This window comes from Lissotriton helveticus, chromosome 7 (genome assembly GCF_964261635.1).
Source record: "Lissotriton helveticus chromosome 7, aLisHel1.1, whole genome shotgun sequence".
Classification (NCBI taxonomy): Eukaryota; Metazoa; Chordata; class Amphibia; order Caudata; family Salamandridae; genus Lissotriton; species Lissotriton helveticus.
Window position 1 is genome coordinate 1,823,163,429 of NC_136068.1, and position 16,129 is coordinate 1,823,179,557.

Below are 16,129 nucleotides of genomic sequence, written 5' to 3' on the forward strand. Positions count from 1 at the left end.
TTAGCAGTCTTTCCGGCCTTGTGTTATCCAACAAAAATCATAATTTATTTACATCCATATATGGGCTTTCTATCAGCCCTCTTCATCAATTGGTCTTCTCAAGTGCCATTCACATTTTCCTTCTACCACACCTTGCAGCAAGGGCAATGGGTCAGCTCACTTCAGCCACTGCCTCGGTCTACTGTGAGTGGTGACATTTTGCTTGTAAATATCCACATCTGCCTATAAAGTAACCCATTTAAGTGCTAGGACTGATTAGCCAAACTCTGATTGTATTTCATGTTTTTTTCCATTTATTCTTGCACTGGTTCCTTTTTTTCATTTTTTATTTTTTAACACACATGAACTGTGGTATTTTACCTCTCACTTTTACTCTTTTAATGTCTATTGCATATGTGTGCATGTTTGTAAAAAAAATAGATTTTATAAACTGCATTTTCCAAGTACAATGATGGCTTAAAATATTGGTAACATGAGGTTCCCACACATCTGAAAATACTTGCATGAAGAGATAAAATGGATGTTGCAAATCACAGCAGTTTTGTGATCTTATAGATATGGCCTGCAGCTTAATTCCTCTATAAAGTCACATAAGAGTTTGTTTACAAGATCCTAAAAGCCGAATGGACCTTAAATCCATATATAGAGTGTGTAAGCTTTCTGCTTTGATGCCTTAATGAAGCATTTATTAACGGGGGATGGGTGGTGGTCAACGTATACTTCACAGTTTGTTCTGTACACCTAGATGTATATGTATGTGCCATACCACACTGTTGTGCCTTCTGTGAATACAATACACACTACAACAAAACATGAACACTGAAACTGACGGATGTACTTGGAGGACAGAGGCGTTCCTTGGAGAAGCGGCTGCATCGCAAAGGGGAAACATTAATACACATTGACAATGTAAATCCAAGACTGTTTTGAACAGAGTTGGAACTAAACACTGAAGAATTTGAAAGAAATACGCTTGACAGTTTTGAGTTTTTGTCATATTTTATATAAATGCTCATGGTCACTGTTAGAAAAACAAGAGGCGCCATATGCATCTGTATCAACTGATACAATAAGTTAATACAGTCGTATTCCAGCCACAATCACCACTTCCCTCATGGCGGCTTGGTTGACAGAATAGGCTAGCGTCCTTTCCAAAATGGCTGCTCTTGCACCAGAAAAGGAAATGGCGTCCCATCCTTCTGTGGATGGCAAACCAAAGAAGGTGTATGTTCAGGATCCACTGGCGTACTTCTGACCTAAGGATGGTAAAGAGCCCCAGTAAGAAGGTGTGGGGTTTTCTCACTCACTCATATTGTTGGCCGGAAATATAGCCGTGGTTGCACAGTGAGCCAGTGCAGCATGTGGTGCGGTTCCTTGTGTTCAGTTTGAAATCAGGGTAAAGACCTTGGCAGAAGGGTTCTGTGGCACAGCCGCGCATCAGGGTCTGGTCGCTTGTCTTACCTGGACAAGGGGGGGGAAGAGACAACAGGAAACGTGAGGCAGAGAAACACAGTCCTCAAGAGTGATCAACAGCAGTGTGTACCGCCATCTTCTTGGCAGTGGCAAATCCAGCTAATGGAACCTTCCGACCAGGCCTTGGTCTGTACCATTGCAATGGTCTCTATTTGTATAGGCAGGCCGTGTTACTAACCTTGGTAAGACAACAGGAAACGTGAGGCAGAGAAACACAGTACTCAAGAGCAAGCAACAGCAGCATGGACCGCCATCTTCAACTCCTCTTGGCAGTGCAAATCCAACTAATGGTACCTTCCTACCAGGCCACGGTCTGTTGCAATGGTCTCTATTTGTAAAGGCAGACCGTGTTACTAACCTTGGAAAGACGTCGCCCCAATAACCCCCCTGTATTCCATTAGTGGCACTATGTGCAAAATTACTAGAGGTAATCATCTCAGTGCATCAGGTATGGTTGCCAGTACTAATGTAAAAAAAGGTAATATAATGTGCAATAAGTGTCCCCAATGCCACATGAATTGTCACTCAAATACCAGTTGTAAGTATATTTTGAAAATTCGGCCATTTTTCTCCATTCATCAGGTTATGATTTCTGCAAATATACACATTTATATCTCGAATACACACTTTTCAATGCAGGTATATATATATTAATTCAACCAATCGAAAGCTTCACTTTTAGCAGGCTAGGCTGCTTATATGAGAGCTACTTACAGGTAGATGGTATTGGAAAGTGGGTTATTGGTAGGAGTACGTATGCACCTCCCACTAGCAAGAAGGCCACTAACGCAGTGTAAGGTCCAGTAAAGGTTTCAAAAAATTAGTCCCTTGCTCAACCCTTGGTAGCTGGCAGTGAGCAGTCAGGCCTAACTTTGAAGACATGAGTGTTAAACATTTAAAAACCCCAATACACCAAATAAGTAAGACACCAAACACAATAAAAGTCCCACACCAATTTGTAAAAATAGGTTATATTTGTATGAACACATAGACACCAAAATGAAAAAAATCCAATGTAGGAAATTTTTTAAGAATTAATAGTTTCTAGTTTTTAAAAGCCTAGAGCGCCACTTTGGGACATCTGGTCACGCTTGATAAGGACATCAATAAACCCTCCACAGCAGGTTGGATTCGGTGAGGCTTTGTCGGCTAGAATTTCTACAAAGCCCCACTAAAATCCTGAAAGTATGGGGCTGCTGGATTTTCACCGGGATGAACCTGAAATCCTAGCCGGGTCGCAGTTGAACTCACGCCTTCGGGTCGGTCAGTTCCTGGAGCGCTTTCACAAAAGTTCTCCAAACTTCAGGAGATGCTTCCTGAAGGTATCCTTATAGGTTCCAAGTGCAAAACACCAACTCAAAGGTCTGGATAACAATTCCCACAATGCACCGGGCCAAATCCTTGGAAGTCCATTGGACGCATTCCAGGAATGGGACTCATGGTGAAGATGACGCAACATGGGTTCTGGTAACCTGTAGCTTGCGATGAGTCCACTCCTTAATCCTTCTTGAAGTAAGGCACAGTCCCCAGGGCTGTAGTACCAGATTGTGCAGAAGGCGCAGTCAGTCAGAGTGCAGGCCTTTGAGTGCAAATCCTGATTCCAGCAGAGCAGTCCTTCTCCTTATAATTTCAGGCAGCAGATCTGAGAGACTATGCAGCTCTCACATATTTAGTCAGTGTTCTCGGGTGACAAAAGGGATCACCTCTGTCCAATAAGATGGTAGGGGTCACCCAAAAGCATGACAGCTTCCTCCAAAGTGTGGCATCTTCTTTTCCTACAAAGCACTGCACTTCCAAAATCAAACATGGATGATTTTTCTCCAGAGGGGAAAGATCAGGCTAAACCAACCCACAGTGTGGCTCATTTACATTAGCTCTTCTCCTCCTGACCTCTCTAAATTCCTGTCCTAAGCCTGCCATCTGGCTGGAGGCCAAGGATGTGGGGGGTATGGAAAGCCCGGCACTCATTACTGATCTGCTCTCTCTTTAAGCTCAGTTTGATTTATCGAACCCCCTCTCTCTGACCTGTTCCTTGCAGCTGCAGAGTTCCCCCATCAAATAACCTTGGGCAGCCACTTATCACTTCATCAAAGCAGCCTGGCTAAGTCTGTTAAGGCTGGCCAATCAGAAGGGACTGCTTGATGGCTGAATTTTGGTTCACAGAAACGAAGGTTCTAGAACTTATTTTCTGTACCCGTTGTGATAGATTCAACAGTGGCTCATTGTTGGATTTATCAATACCAATGTTTTAAGACTTTGAATGACATTCACTCCTTTTCTAGCAATAGTTATACTTAAATAAAATATTGCAATGTTAGCCTATGGAGCTAAGTACCTACAATGGGGAAAAATAAAATGGGCAGTTTGTCCCTCGCCAGGGCACATAAAACATATTTTATAAGGTCCCTCCCTATAGCTACATTGCCCCTCACCCCTAGGACACCTATGGGATTATCACTTTTAAAGTGCCAATACCACCAAAGTGGATTTGCATACAATTGACTTTTAAAGACAGTCTGCAAAGCAAGGCTGCCTTTAAAATGACAGCATGCACTTAGCAGTGCACACATGCAAGTGCAGGAAGGATGTTGGACCTCTAAACATCCATGCCCTATTATATACTAGGAACTTATATGTAGTTTGAATCTTCAAACCATATTATATACTATGGACTTATAAGGTCTGTCAGTACCCATTGTGAGAATTTACTTTTAAAGACAGGCTGCAAGACAGGGCTGTTTTTAAAATAACGGCGCACTCAGCAGTGCACACATGCAAATGCAGTAAATCTGCTGGGTCGGCAAACCTCCATGCTCCATTATATGCTAGGAATTATAGTTAGATTACACGCCCCGGCCCAAATATCTACTAGGGACTTATAGGGTCTGTTGTTGCCAGTTGTAAGTGTACTTTAATACATGTACCTTTCCTAGCATAGCACAGGCTTTGGGACTGGTTAGCAGAGCCCCGGGCACAGTCATAGTGTGATACCACCATTACCCTTCAGAAAAAAAAATTGGGGGGAACGGGGCAAAACGATGAATTTTTAACAGCTGGCGAGCTACCAATAGCTCACAAGCTACTCATTGGAGAAGACAGTTCTAGACTTTGTTGGGTTTCAGTTCATTAGTAAGGCTCCTTGTTCAAATGAACAAATTAAATCAATTTGCAGAGCGCTGCTGATGCCTTAAGGGGTGCCGTACCGCTCATGAAATTGAGTAAACAAATAGGAGTATTCAGATAGCTGGAAGACACAGGTTTTAAGAATTTTCTGGATTTTTCTATTTATATTACTATAATAATCACACAGACGAGTCCCTCATTACTTTTTTCGAACCGTATCCACTCAAACACCTTTGACAGACCTGGATGAAAATGCTGCCACTCTGCAACAACTGTGGAATTGCCCCTGTATCCGGGATCAGGCTGCCCTTCTGCCCTACCCAAACCCCCTTCTGCATTGAGGGTGGAGCCCCCTGACTGAGGAGACCCTGACCCGGGTCCTCAGGTCATCCCCCCTTAATAGACTAACACTGCTAAGTCCAGTTCCTGGAGCTACGATCAATTCTCTGGATACAGAGACTTTCTTTCCTGAACTTTGAGACACAATCCAATTGATTTGAAAATTTCACATGGATGTGTTTTCGATTTGTACTGAGATTTCTCTACTTTATCTTGTTTTGAGACCATTAATATTGAGAACAGTAAGAAAAAATGAAACCTGATACAAAGTTTGCAATCAGTGACTGCGGGGAAACATGTTTGCAAACGTTTATATGCACCATTGCATCATTTACTAACATCATTTAGTAACTGTTGGAAATGTGCCCTTTCTGTAGCATCACCTGTGATTTACGCTTTCTGTTGCTGAATCGTTTTTGCCAGTCCTAGGACTCTATGCACTTTGATCCTGACACTTAGATAAAAAGTGCTTGTGCTCACTCCTCTAAAAACAACTAAACTTTGGGTACACCTAATTGACACATGTAATTTATGCATACCCCCTTATTATATGGTACTACATGTACCCAGGACCAGTAAATTAAATGCTTCAAGAGGACTACAGCACTGATTGTGCCACCAACTACAGTAGCCCTTTAAACATATCTCATGCCTGCCCATACAGCCTGTGTTTGTAGATTTTAAACTACCATTTTGACCGGGCTAAATAAATCTAAAGCAAACCTAAATAATCCTTTTCAGTGCCTAGAATTTACTCCTAAGGTAGGCACTAAATGACCATAGGGCAGGGTGCATTGTATTTTAAAAGTAAGCCATGCAGGGTGCATTGTATTTTAAAAGTAAGCCATGCAGGGTGCATTGTATTTTAAAAGTAAGCCATGCAGGGTGCATTATATTTTAAAAGTAGGCCATGCATAGTTAATGTTTTACATGTCCTGGCAGTAATAATCCTCCAAAACCATTTTAATGGGGCAAAGTAAACCCTCCCATAGGAAAACACTGGGTTACATCATAACAACGTGTATTGCTTAACTTCAGCTTCGGGACAGCAGGGACTTGTTTTAATTGAAATTTAAATCCAAACTTAATGGTAAAGTCAGATTTTATATTACTATTTTGGAAAGCAGGCTTTTATAAAGTTGTCATTTTCCTGCCTAAGCCAAAGGTCAATGTCTTGTGGTACATGACTGGTGAATGGCTATCCTCTGCTAAGATTAGCTCCAAAGTCAAAAAAGGGATTGGTGGAGGCTGACCCAGAACTGGTTTAGAGTGTCCATTTGGGGAAATGGTTTGCCCATTACTATAGCCATGCCTCTGGGTGGGCAGAGTGCGCCCTGACCAGTGGAATAAGGTTTCTGCCATGATAGATTTAGTTAGAGAGGGGCACTGTGGGATAGTTTACAGTAACCCACACAGGAAGGGTTGCCTCCAAAAGTGGTAAGGGTCTCCCAGGTGAACTTCTACACCATTGGTTAGGCCATGGCCAGGGGTTTCCCCCACCCACAGGCTGACACTGGACATAAATATAGCATCCTTAGTACCTCCGCCTGTAAGTCTCTTAGTTCGTCCCCTGAGGTCCTGGGGGCTTTAGATGTGTACCCCTGTGGTGGATTGGGACTTTAAGTACTAAGTCAGTAGGTAAAATCTTTGACTAGGACAAACTTGGCTTGTGTTTTTGACTTGCGCTCCCTCGCAGTCAGCATTAAATTGGGTCTAGGTCCTGTTCTATTACAATCATTGCCTATTATTGGCACTTTGTGCTTCTTGGCCCTAATTGTACTTAAACCTTTAAAAATTGATAACTTCTGTCACTCGTATTGGAATTTTGTTATTTTCGTGTAAATTTTCTTTAATTATACTTTATTTTTCCAATTCATTTTAGGATTTGTATTGTTTTCTATTTTGAATTTATTACTGTTTTAGTGCTGCATAAATACTTTACACATTGCCTGTAAGTTAAGCTTGACTGCTTTGTGGCAATGCTACCAGAGGTTTAAGCATAGGCAAGGATTCTGATTATTATTTGAGGTGGGTTCTCACCCCTTTAAACTAATACTGTAATCTCTTACAGTAACTGCGTTGCAGTGTGCAATGTGTTTTCATTTACAGGATTGTTTTGCTGTTCACGATCCATTATTGATCACAAACAGTATAGCGTGTGTAGCCGGCAACCCTGGTTTATTAGTGTATGCATGGCCATCATTTAAGGGTCTCCAGGGGTCGCACCTGCGATCTCTGGCTTGTCCCTTGAGACGCCTGGCACTGCATTTGCAACCCCTGGGCTCAGAGGTGCAAAACCAGTGACAGAAACACTGAGGCAGCCAGTAGCAGCTGATGTCAGAGAAATGTCGGGGGCAGCGCAGGGAAGGGAGGTTAAAACAATCCAAAAAAAGAATGCTCTACTCAATGCTCTACTCGCCCCTCTTATCTTCCACTGGGATAAAGCTGAAGCTCCCAGCGTACCCTACGTCCAATACCAACGCTGCTCTCACCATAAGAACTGTGTCGGGATTGGGTGGAGCAGGCTTGTTTTGAGCTCCATCAGGAGCCTGTGCCTGCTGGTCTCTCCACCCAGCAACACAGCTGGGTTGGAGAGATGTCAGTGCGCATGACGCTTTGGCAGTCCTAGGACCGCCGGCCAAACCATCATGAGCACTGACAACACGGCCACCACTCCTCCACCCCTTGCTGCAGTGCTTAGGCCCGCCCCCAAGACTCAGCCACAGGACGAAAAATAAAATGGTCTGCATTTAGATAACTTTATTTACTGTTTACCTCTGCGGGCAGTGGGGTGATGCTCCTCCGCCACAGCGGAGGAGCGGCCGCTGGGGGAAGCTCATTCTTATGGATATCGGCTGGGGCTCCACTTCCCTTTTTTCTGTAAAAGCTTTCTTTGACACTGTTAGTGAATAATATCATATTGTTCACTATCAGTGTAATAAAAGATGGAGTACAATTAACTGCAATATGACTCTTCTTGTCAGTTGAGGTAATCAAAAAATGCTTTCAACTGTTTGACCATTCCTTTTACACTTATTTTTATACTGGGGTATTAGTGAAGTCTAGTGCTTTATTAAAAACGCACAACGCTTGTTGGGTAGTCAAACCTTGGTTACAACTCTGATAACTCTGTTGTACTGTATCCCTCCTCAGTATCTGCAGCACCAAGCTTGAGATGCTTGTCCGCGACTACTAAGAGAGTCAAGGAGTTCAGTGGAACCACATTTTTCTACACAGGCTGAGTGTCTACATTCCTAGATGATGGGCAACACCAGAGTTCTCCCTGAAACATGAAAGTTCTATCTGACATGGATAGAGGTGCGATCTTCTGGCATCCACTTTAGTCATCAGCCGGGTCTGGTAGCTCAGTGGACTAATGCGTCAAATGTGGGGGCCCATGTTTGACCACATAGTCACAGGTTTAAATCCCGGCAGGTCCAATCAGCCTTTCATCCTTCTAAGGTCGATAAAATGAGTACCAAGATGCCCTTGGTTGAACATGCGCTTTACAAATACGGATGTAATGTTAACAATTATGTCATCTTTGATGGCTATTGACCCTCAGAAGGAAGAAGCAGGTACGACTGGAGAGCTTCGATGGAAGATCTTTGAGTGTGATAGCCCCAGTCTGTGGAGCCACTTTTGACCTACATTTGAACCATTACCACTCACTTAGCTTTCAGAAAGCTCTTCATACCATTTTGGATTGTTAGCTGGTTCCTTTTTAAGGGACTGATACTTGCTCTGTCATAAAAAGGTGTTCTCAGGGTCAGAAAGCTTCAAGGCAGTAGTGCTACAAGAAATGAAATCAAATGCCCACACTGCAGAGAATCAGCTTGAGTGTGAGGACCAGCCTTTACTATCCCTGTCTCCATGGCCAGCATCCTATAGTGATAGGTGTGCAGGAGAGCATCTTCTCACCGGGCCCGGCCGTATGGATATCCCCAGAAGATGGCAAGTGATTGTGATGTAGTTGTGTCATACATACCTGGAATGACCATGCATTGGGTCATAGCCCCCAAACACTTCATTATCTTCATGTTCTTGAGGGAGCACTCGCCCTTTCCAGTCTCCAAGCAGCTGTGACACTCCACTCCATTTTCATCGCCAGGGTCAACTTCTGCATAAGAAAGAGAGGGTCTGTGAGAAATGGTGCATTCTGACTTGCGGGTCTGAGAGGGATCACTGACATAATATCGAGCACATTAATATCGAGTTACAAAAATATCGATGACAAAATATCGAGGGACAAAATATCGAGTTTCTATCTTCATACAGGTAAGTACAAAAATATCGACTGTAAATAATATAGACTGTCAAAATATCGTTTTTTATATGTCTTTAAATTAAGTTAAAACTAATATAATAATAAATATATTTAATATACACTTAGTTAAAATGATTAAATAAATGTAATATTAATACATAATTAATGTAAATTAAAAAATATATAACAAAAATAGTACATATATATATATATAAATACATATTATTAACTAAACATATATAATATTTTTACCGTAGCATAGCAAAATGGTTAAAATTTATTGTAACAACTATAGTGAATTCAACAGTAGAAAAACGCTGGATAGCGTAGGGGTAAAAAATTACTATTCCCACTCCAGTGGGTGCAACAGTAGGGAAAACGTTGGATAGCGTAGGGGTAAAAATTACTATTCCCACTCCAGTGGGTGCAACAGTAGGGAAAGCGCTGGATAGCGTAGAGGTAAAAATTACTATTCCCACTCCTGTGGGTGCAACAGTAGGGAAAGCGATGGATAGCGTAGGGGTTAAAATTACTATTCCCACTCCAGTGGGTGCAACAGTAGGGAAAGCGTTGGATAGCGTAGGGGTCAAAATTACTATTCCCACTCCAGTGGATGCAACAGTAGGGAAAGCGTTGGATAGCGTAGGGGTAAAAATTACTATTCCCACTCCAGTGGGTGCAACAGTAGGGAAAGCGTTGGATAGCGTAGGGGCTAAAATGACTATTCCCATTCCAGTGGGTGCAACAGTAGGGAAAGCGTTGGATAGCGTAGGGGTAAAAATTACTATTCCCACTCCAGTGGGTGCAACAGTAGGGAAAGCGCTGGATAGCGTAGAGGTAAAAATTACTATTCCCACTCCAAAGAGTGCAACAGTAGGGAAAGCGCTGGATAGCATAGGGGTAAAAATTACTATTCCCACTCCAAAGAGTGCAACCGTAGGGAAAACATTGGATAGCGGAGGGATTAAAATTACTATTCCCACTCCAGTGGGTGCAACAGTAGGGAAAGCGTTGGATAGCGTAGGGGTAAAAATTACTATTCCCACTCCAGTGGGTGCAACAGTAGGGAAAGCGTTGGATAGCGTAGGGGTTAAAATTACCATTCCCACTCCTGTGGGTGCAACAGTAGGGAAAGCGTTGGATAGCGTAGGGGTAAAAATTACTATTCCCACTCCAGTGGGTGCAACAGTAGGGAAAGCGCTGGATAGCGTAGAGGTAAAAATTACTATTCCCACTCCTGTGGGTGCAACAGTAGGGAAAGCGATGGATAGCGTAGGGGTTAAAATTACTATTCCCACTCCAGTGGGTGCAACAGTAGGGAAAGCGTTGGATAGCGTAGGGGTCAAAATTACTATTCCCACTCCAGTGGGTGCAACAGTAGGGAAAGCGTTGGATAGCGTAGGGGTAAAAATTACTATTCCCACTCCAGTGGGTGCAACAGTAGGGAAAGCGTTGGATAGCGTAGGGGCTAAAATGACTATTCCCACTCCAGTGGGTGCAACAGTAGGGAAAGCGTTGGATAGCGTAGGGGTAAAAATTACTATTCCCACTCCAGTGGGTGCAACAGTAGGGAAAGCGCTGGATAGCGTAGAGGTAAAAATTACTATTCCCACTCCAAAGAGTGCAACAGTAGGGAAAGCGCTGGATAGCATAGGGGTAAAAATTACTATTCCCACTCCAAAGAGTGCAACAGTAGGGAAAACATTGGATAGCGGAGGGATTAAAATTACTATTCCCACTCCAGTGGGTGCAACAGTAGGGAAAGCGTTGGATAGCGTAGGGGTAAAAATTACTATTCCCACTCCAGTGGGTGCAACAGTAGGGAAAGCGTTGGATAGCGTAGGGGTTAAAATTACCATTCCCACTCCTGTGGGTGCAACAGTAGGGAAAGTGTTGGATAGCGTAGGGGTAAAAATTACTATTCCCACTCCAGTGGGTGCAACAGTAGGGAAAGCGCTGGATAGCGTAGAGGTAAAAATTACTATTCCCACTCCAAAGAGTGTAACAGTAGGGAAAGCTCTGGATAGCATAGGGGTAAAAATTACTATTCCGACTCCAAAGAGTGCAACAGTAGGGAAAACATTGGATAGCGTAAGGGTTAAAATTACTATTCCCACTCCAGTGGGTGCAACAGTAGGGAAAGCGTTGGATAGCGTAGGGGTAAAAATTACTATTCCCACTCCAGTGGGTGCAACAGTAGGGAAAGCGTTGGATAGCGTAGGGGTTAAAATTACTATTCCCACTCCAGTGGGTGCAACAGTAGGGAAAGCGCTGGATAGCGTAGGGGTTAAAATGACTATTAATTAATTAACAATTAACAATTTTAATTAATTTACATAATTAATTAATTATTATTAAATTACTTCCCACCCTATCCCCCATAAACTCACAACCCACTACAGAAAATAATTGACTAAATATTAATTATTTATCAATTAAATATTTATAATTAATTACCAATTATATTTTAATTAATTACCAATTAATAATTAATTAACAATTATTATTAATTTACATAATTAATAAATTATAATAACATTTCTTCCCACCCTATTCCCCTATAAGCCCACAACCCACTACAGAAAATAATTTACGAAAAATTAATTATTAATCAATTATTATTTACCAATTATATTTTAATTATTTACCAATTAATAATTAATTAACAATTATTATTAATTTACATAATTAATTAATTATAATTAAATTACTTCCCACCCTATTCCCCTATAAACCCACAACCCGCTACAGAAAATAATTTACTAAAAATTAATTATTAATCTATTATTATTTACCAATTATATTTTAATTATTTACCAATTAATAATTATTTAACTATTATCATTAATTTACATAATTAATTAATTATAATTAAATTACTTCCCACCCTATTCCCCTATAAACCCACAACCCGCCACAGATTTATATTACACAATTATTAAAAAATATTAAAAACTACCTTATTTTCGATTTTTTTTGCCTATATTCTATCTAGTCGATATTATGTCTAGTCTATATTTTTGATTCGATATTTTGGCTATTAATATCGATATTACTCGATATTTTTGTAGTCTATATTATGTCTGGTCGATATTTTGTCTAGTCTATATTTTTTACTCGATATTTTGTCCAAACGATATTTTGGAATCGATATTATGTCTGTTTACCGTCTGAGAGCGTCAGAGGTGGTAGGTGTGAAGGTGTGCTTGGGGTTGTGGGTTTCAGGACTGAAAAGAGTGTGATAGGAAGGAAGAAGTGGATCCCTGTTCAATAACAAAGTACATTAATGGCATGAGGAATCAGAAAGTGTTGCCAAACTACATTTTGTGGTATTAGGCTGTAATGTCCCTGGTGTGATGGGACTCAAGCACAAGAGAGTGGGGGAGAAGAGGTGTCTGTCTTTGGGTGAACAGTTGTTGTCAGCTCAGAGAAATGTGGTGAGAGTAGACTAGGGCCCTTCAGTCTCCCTGTCAGTGCATAGAAGACAGCAGTCAACATATAGCGCCTAGGAGTATCATAGCACTGATGAGAGGTTGGTAGATGTGGGGCTTGGTAAGGGGTTTTTCCCAGTACCCGGTACTCAGCTCCACCAGAATGGGTGGTGCGTTGTGTCCATTGGTTACAGTTGTAGGGGATGCTTGCTCAAGTGGCCTTCACAAGGAGTAGTTTCTTACCTGTAACTCCAGTTCTGTAGTGGGGTATCTGTTATAGTCATAAGCGCCCGCCCTCCTCCCCGGTGGAGAAATGGTACTGTAATGTATGCTACAGGCCTTTCTTTACACACCTTCAAAAAGAAGTCAAAAGTAAAAGGAGTTTGCTGTGCATCATGGGATACCGAGGGTCTCTGGAGAGTTCCTTAAAGGCACGGTATCCCTTTTCCAGACACATAATGGCAGCCTATGGGGGCTTGTCTGTCCATCCCTTCCTCTCTATCATTCCTAGGATTTTGTGAAGGGGAAGTTTCTCTATGGGTGAAACTTAGCAGACTGTGTTTAATGTGATGTTTGTGGAATATCCTTTGCATTTCTAGTTGAAGTACTGGACAGTGTAGCCTTGCAGGTATAGGCTGCATTATTGTCTTTGATTTTCTCTTATGTGTCTATGCAGGACTGCACTGAGGACAATTTAAGAGATTATTTTTGATTGCTCCGGAGTCCACGCACATGGGCGGGACTATTCACTAGATTATGACTATACACAGAGATCCCCTACTACAGAACTGCCAGATTGTTTCTTCTCTGATATTATGGGGTAATCATCCGCTTTCAATAATTTGTACCAGTGTATGTTTCTTACAGCCTGATTCATCAACGGGCCGTTTTGCGAGCCCCTAATAGCGATTCATAGCGAATCGCTATTAAGGACTCGCAAAACGGTATTCATGTAGGAATTGCTAAATAATTAGCGATTCCTACACATTCCTTATTTGCGAGTAGCAAATTGCTAATCGCAAATAAGGAATAACTCCCCATTCATTCCTATGGGCCAAAAGGCCCATAGGAATGAATGGGGAGTATTCCTTATTTGCGATTAGCAATTTGCTACTCGCAAATAAGATAGCGATTTAAAGGGTGCCAGAGGTGTCCAAAGGACACCCTGTAGCAGCCCTTAAATGCAAATTGTAACAGGTGTTGCGCACACACATGTCCAAAGGACATGTGTGTGTGCAACATGCAACTTAGAAAAATGCTTTTAAAAGCATTTTTCTAAGTTTTTGCTATTTACCGAGAGGTCTGACCTCTCGGTAAATAGCGGCCCAAAATTGCAAAATCGCAATTTTTAAATGTGTCATGAATAGCATTTAAGGAATATCTAGTAGAGATTCCTTAAATGCTAATCCTCGCATATTTGCTAATTCTTTATTAGCGATTTTTGCATTTGGGATGATGAATCCCAAATGCAAAAATTGCACTCGCAAAGGGCCAGATTCTGAGAATCTGCCCCTTTTGCGAGCGCATTTAGCTTCATGAATCAGGCTGTATGTCACATACCAAACTGTTAGGTCTAGGGGAGCTGTCTCTGTCAGGAGCTGTGCACATTCTAAAGCCCCTGCTGACTGGGCAATCAAGGTCAACTGGAGAATTGTAGCTGTAGGATCCATTTCTCAATCCTTGGGAGGAGTACATCTTGGGTACAGGAGTACTCAGGGTTTGAATGGATGGCCATGCAGATAGATGTGGAGGGTCTGCACCCTGTACTCACCATCCCCCAGCCTCACCAAACGCCTGCTCTCCTGGACCCACGTCAACGACGATGACACCATCAAGACCATGAACACCATCCACTCCGGCTCACCATCCGACCCCGGCCCTCACCACATCTTCAACAAGGCAAACTGCATCATCGCACCACAACTCCGGAAGATCATCAACAGCTCCTTCGAGACCGCCACCTTCCCGGAAAGCTGGAAGCATGCAGAGATCAACGCCCTACTCAAGAAACCTACAGCGGACCCAAAGGACCTCAAGAACTTCTGGCCCATCTCTCTTCTTCCGTTCCCGGTGAAAGTCATTGAAAAGATCGTCAACAGGCAACTGACCCACTTCCTCGAGTAGAACAACATCCTGGACCCGTCCCAATATGGATTCCGCAGCAATCACAGCACCAAAACTACCCTCATCGCTGCCACAGATGACATCATGACCATACTGGACAACGGCGAAAACCCGGCCCTCATCCTCCGGGACTTCTTGGCCGCCTTCGACACCATCTGCCACCACACCCTTCCCACAGGAATACGCGACAAAGCCCTTGACTACCTCCTCCCTCACCAAAAGAACCCAGATGGTCCACCTCCCCCTTACCGTTCGGAAGCCACTGAGATCTGTGGAGTGCCCGAAGGATCATCCCTCAGCCCGACCCTTTGCAACGTCTACATGGCACCGCTCGCCAACATCGTCCGTTCGCACAACCTCAACATCATCTCCTACGCCGACGGCACTCAACTGATCCTCTCACTCACCAAAAATCCCGCCACCGCCAAAACTGACCTCCACGAAGGAATGAAGGCCGTCGCCAGCTGGATGCAGACCAGCTGCCTGAAACTTAACTCAGACAAGACAGAGGTCGTCATCCTCGGATCCACTCCCTCCGCCTGGGACAACTCTTGGTGGCTAGCTGCCCTGGGAGCCACACCCACAGACCACGCACGCAACCTGGGGTTCATCCTGGACTCATCGCAATCAATGACCCAGCAAGTCAATGCCGTCTCCTACTCCTGATTCAACACCCTCCGCATGTCTCGCAAGATCTACAGATGGATCCCCACCGGAAGGATGGTCACATAGGCCCTCGTCAGCAGCAGACTGGACTACGGCAATGCCCTCGACGCAGGGACCACGGTCAAACTCCAGAAGAGACTCCAAAGCATACAGAACGCCTCAGAACGCCTCATCCTCAATATATCCTGACATCACTGCCCACCTGAAAGATCTGCACTGGCTCCCAGTCAACAAGAGGATCACCTTCAAGCTCCTCACCCATGCCCACAAGCACTACACAACGCCGGACCAGCATACCTCAACAAATGTCTCATCGTCTACACCCCGTACCGACAGCTTCGCTCCGCAGACCTCACCCACGCCACTGTCCCATGTATCCACAGGACCTCCACAGGCGGCAGATCCTTCTCCTACCATACCGCCAAGACATGGAACACCCTCCCCACACAGCGGCGTCAGACCCAGAACCTGCTGACCTTCAGGAGACTTCAAGACCTGGCTGTTCGAGCAGTAGCTGCACCCTCCACCCCCTCAGCGCTTTGAGACGCTCTTGGGTGATTAGTGCGCTCTACAAATGATTAATTGATTGCATGGAGACTATGTTCATCGTCCCACTTCATGTAAAGCAATTTTCAGTTGTGTGCAAAACTCATTAAGGACAGTCCTTTCCTCTGAGTCTACTTCTAGTTTAACACACTCCGGCTGG

The 16,129-nt window shown here is 43.3% G+C and overlaps 1 protein-coding gene across 2 annotated transcripts in view; it reads right to left on the minus strand.

The window, feature by feature from the left end:
• Positions 1 to 986: 986 nt before the first annotated feature.
• The window catches only part of LOC144770813 (urokinase plasminogen activator surface receptor-like), a 121,874-nt gene continuing 106,731 nt past the window's right edge, over positions 987 to 16,129 (minus strand). Inside the window, exons 4-6 of one of the 2 annotated variants that reach the window (XM_078655582.1) lie at positions 8,924 to 9,055; positions 1,405 to 1,461; positions 987 to 1,256 (exon numbers count right to left, since the gene is read on the minus strand). In XM_078655582.1, coding sequence (XP_078511708.1) covers positions 1,231 to 1,256; positions 1,405 to 1,461; positions 8,924 to 9,055 — 215 coding nt within the window. In that variant the 3' untranslated portion in view covers positions 987 to 1,230. Of the gene's footprint in view, positions 1,462 to 8,923; positions 9,056 to 16,129 lie in introns of both variants that reach the window. The other variant, XM_078655581.1, reaches the window with a different exon arrangement.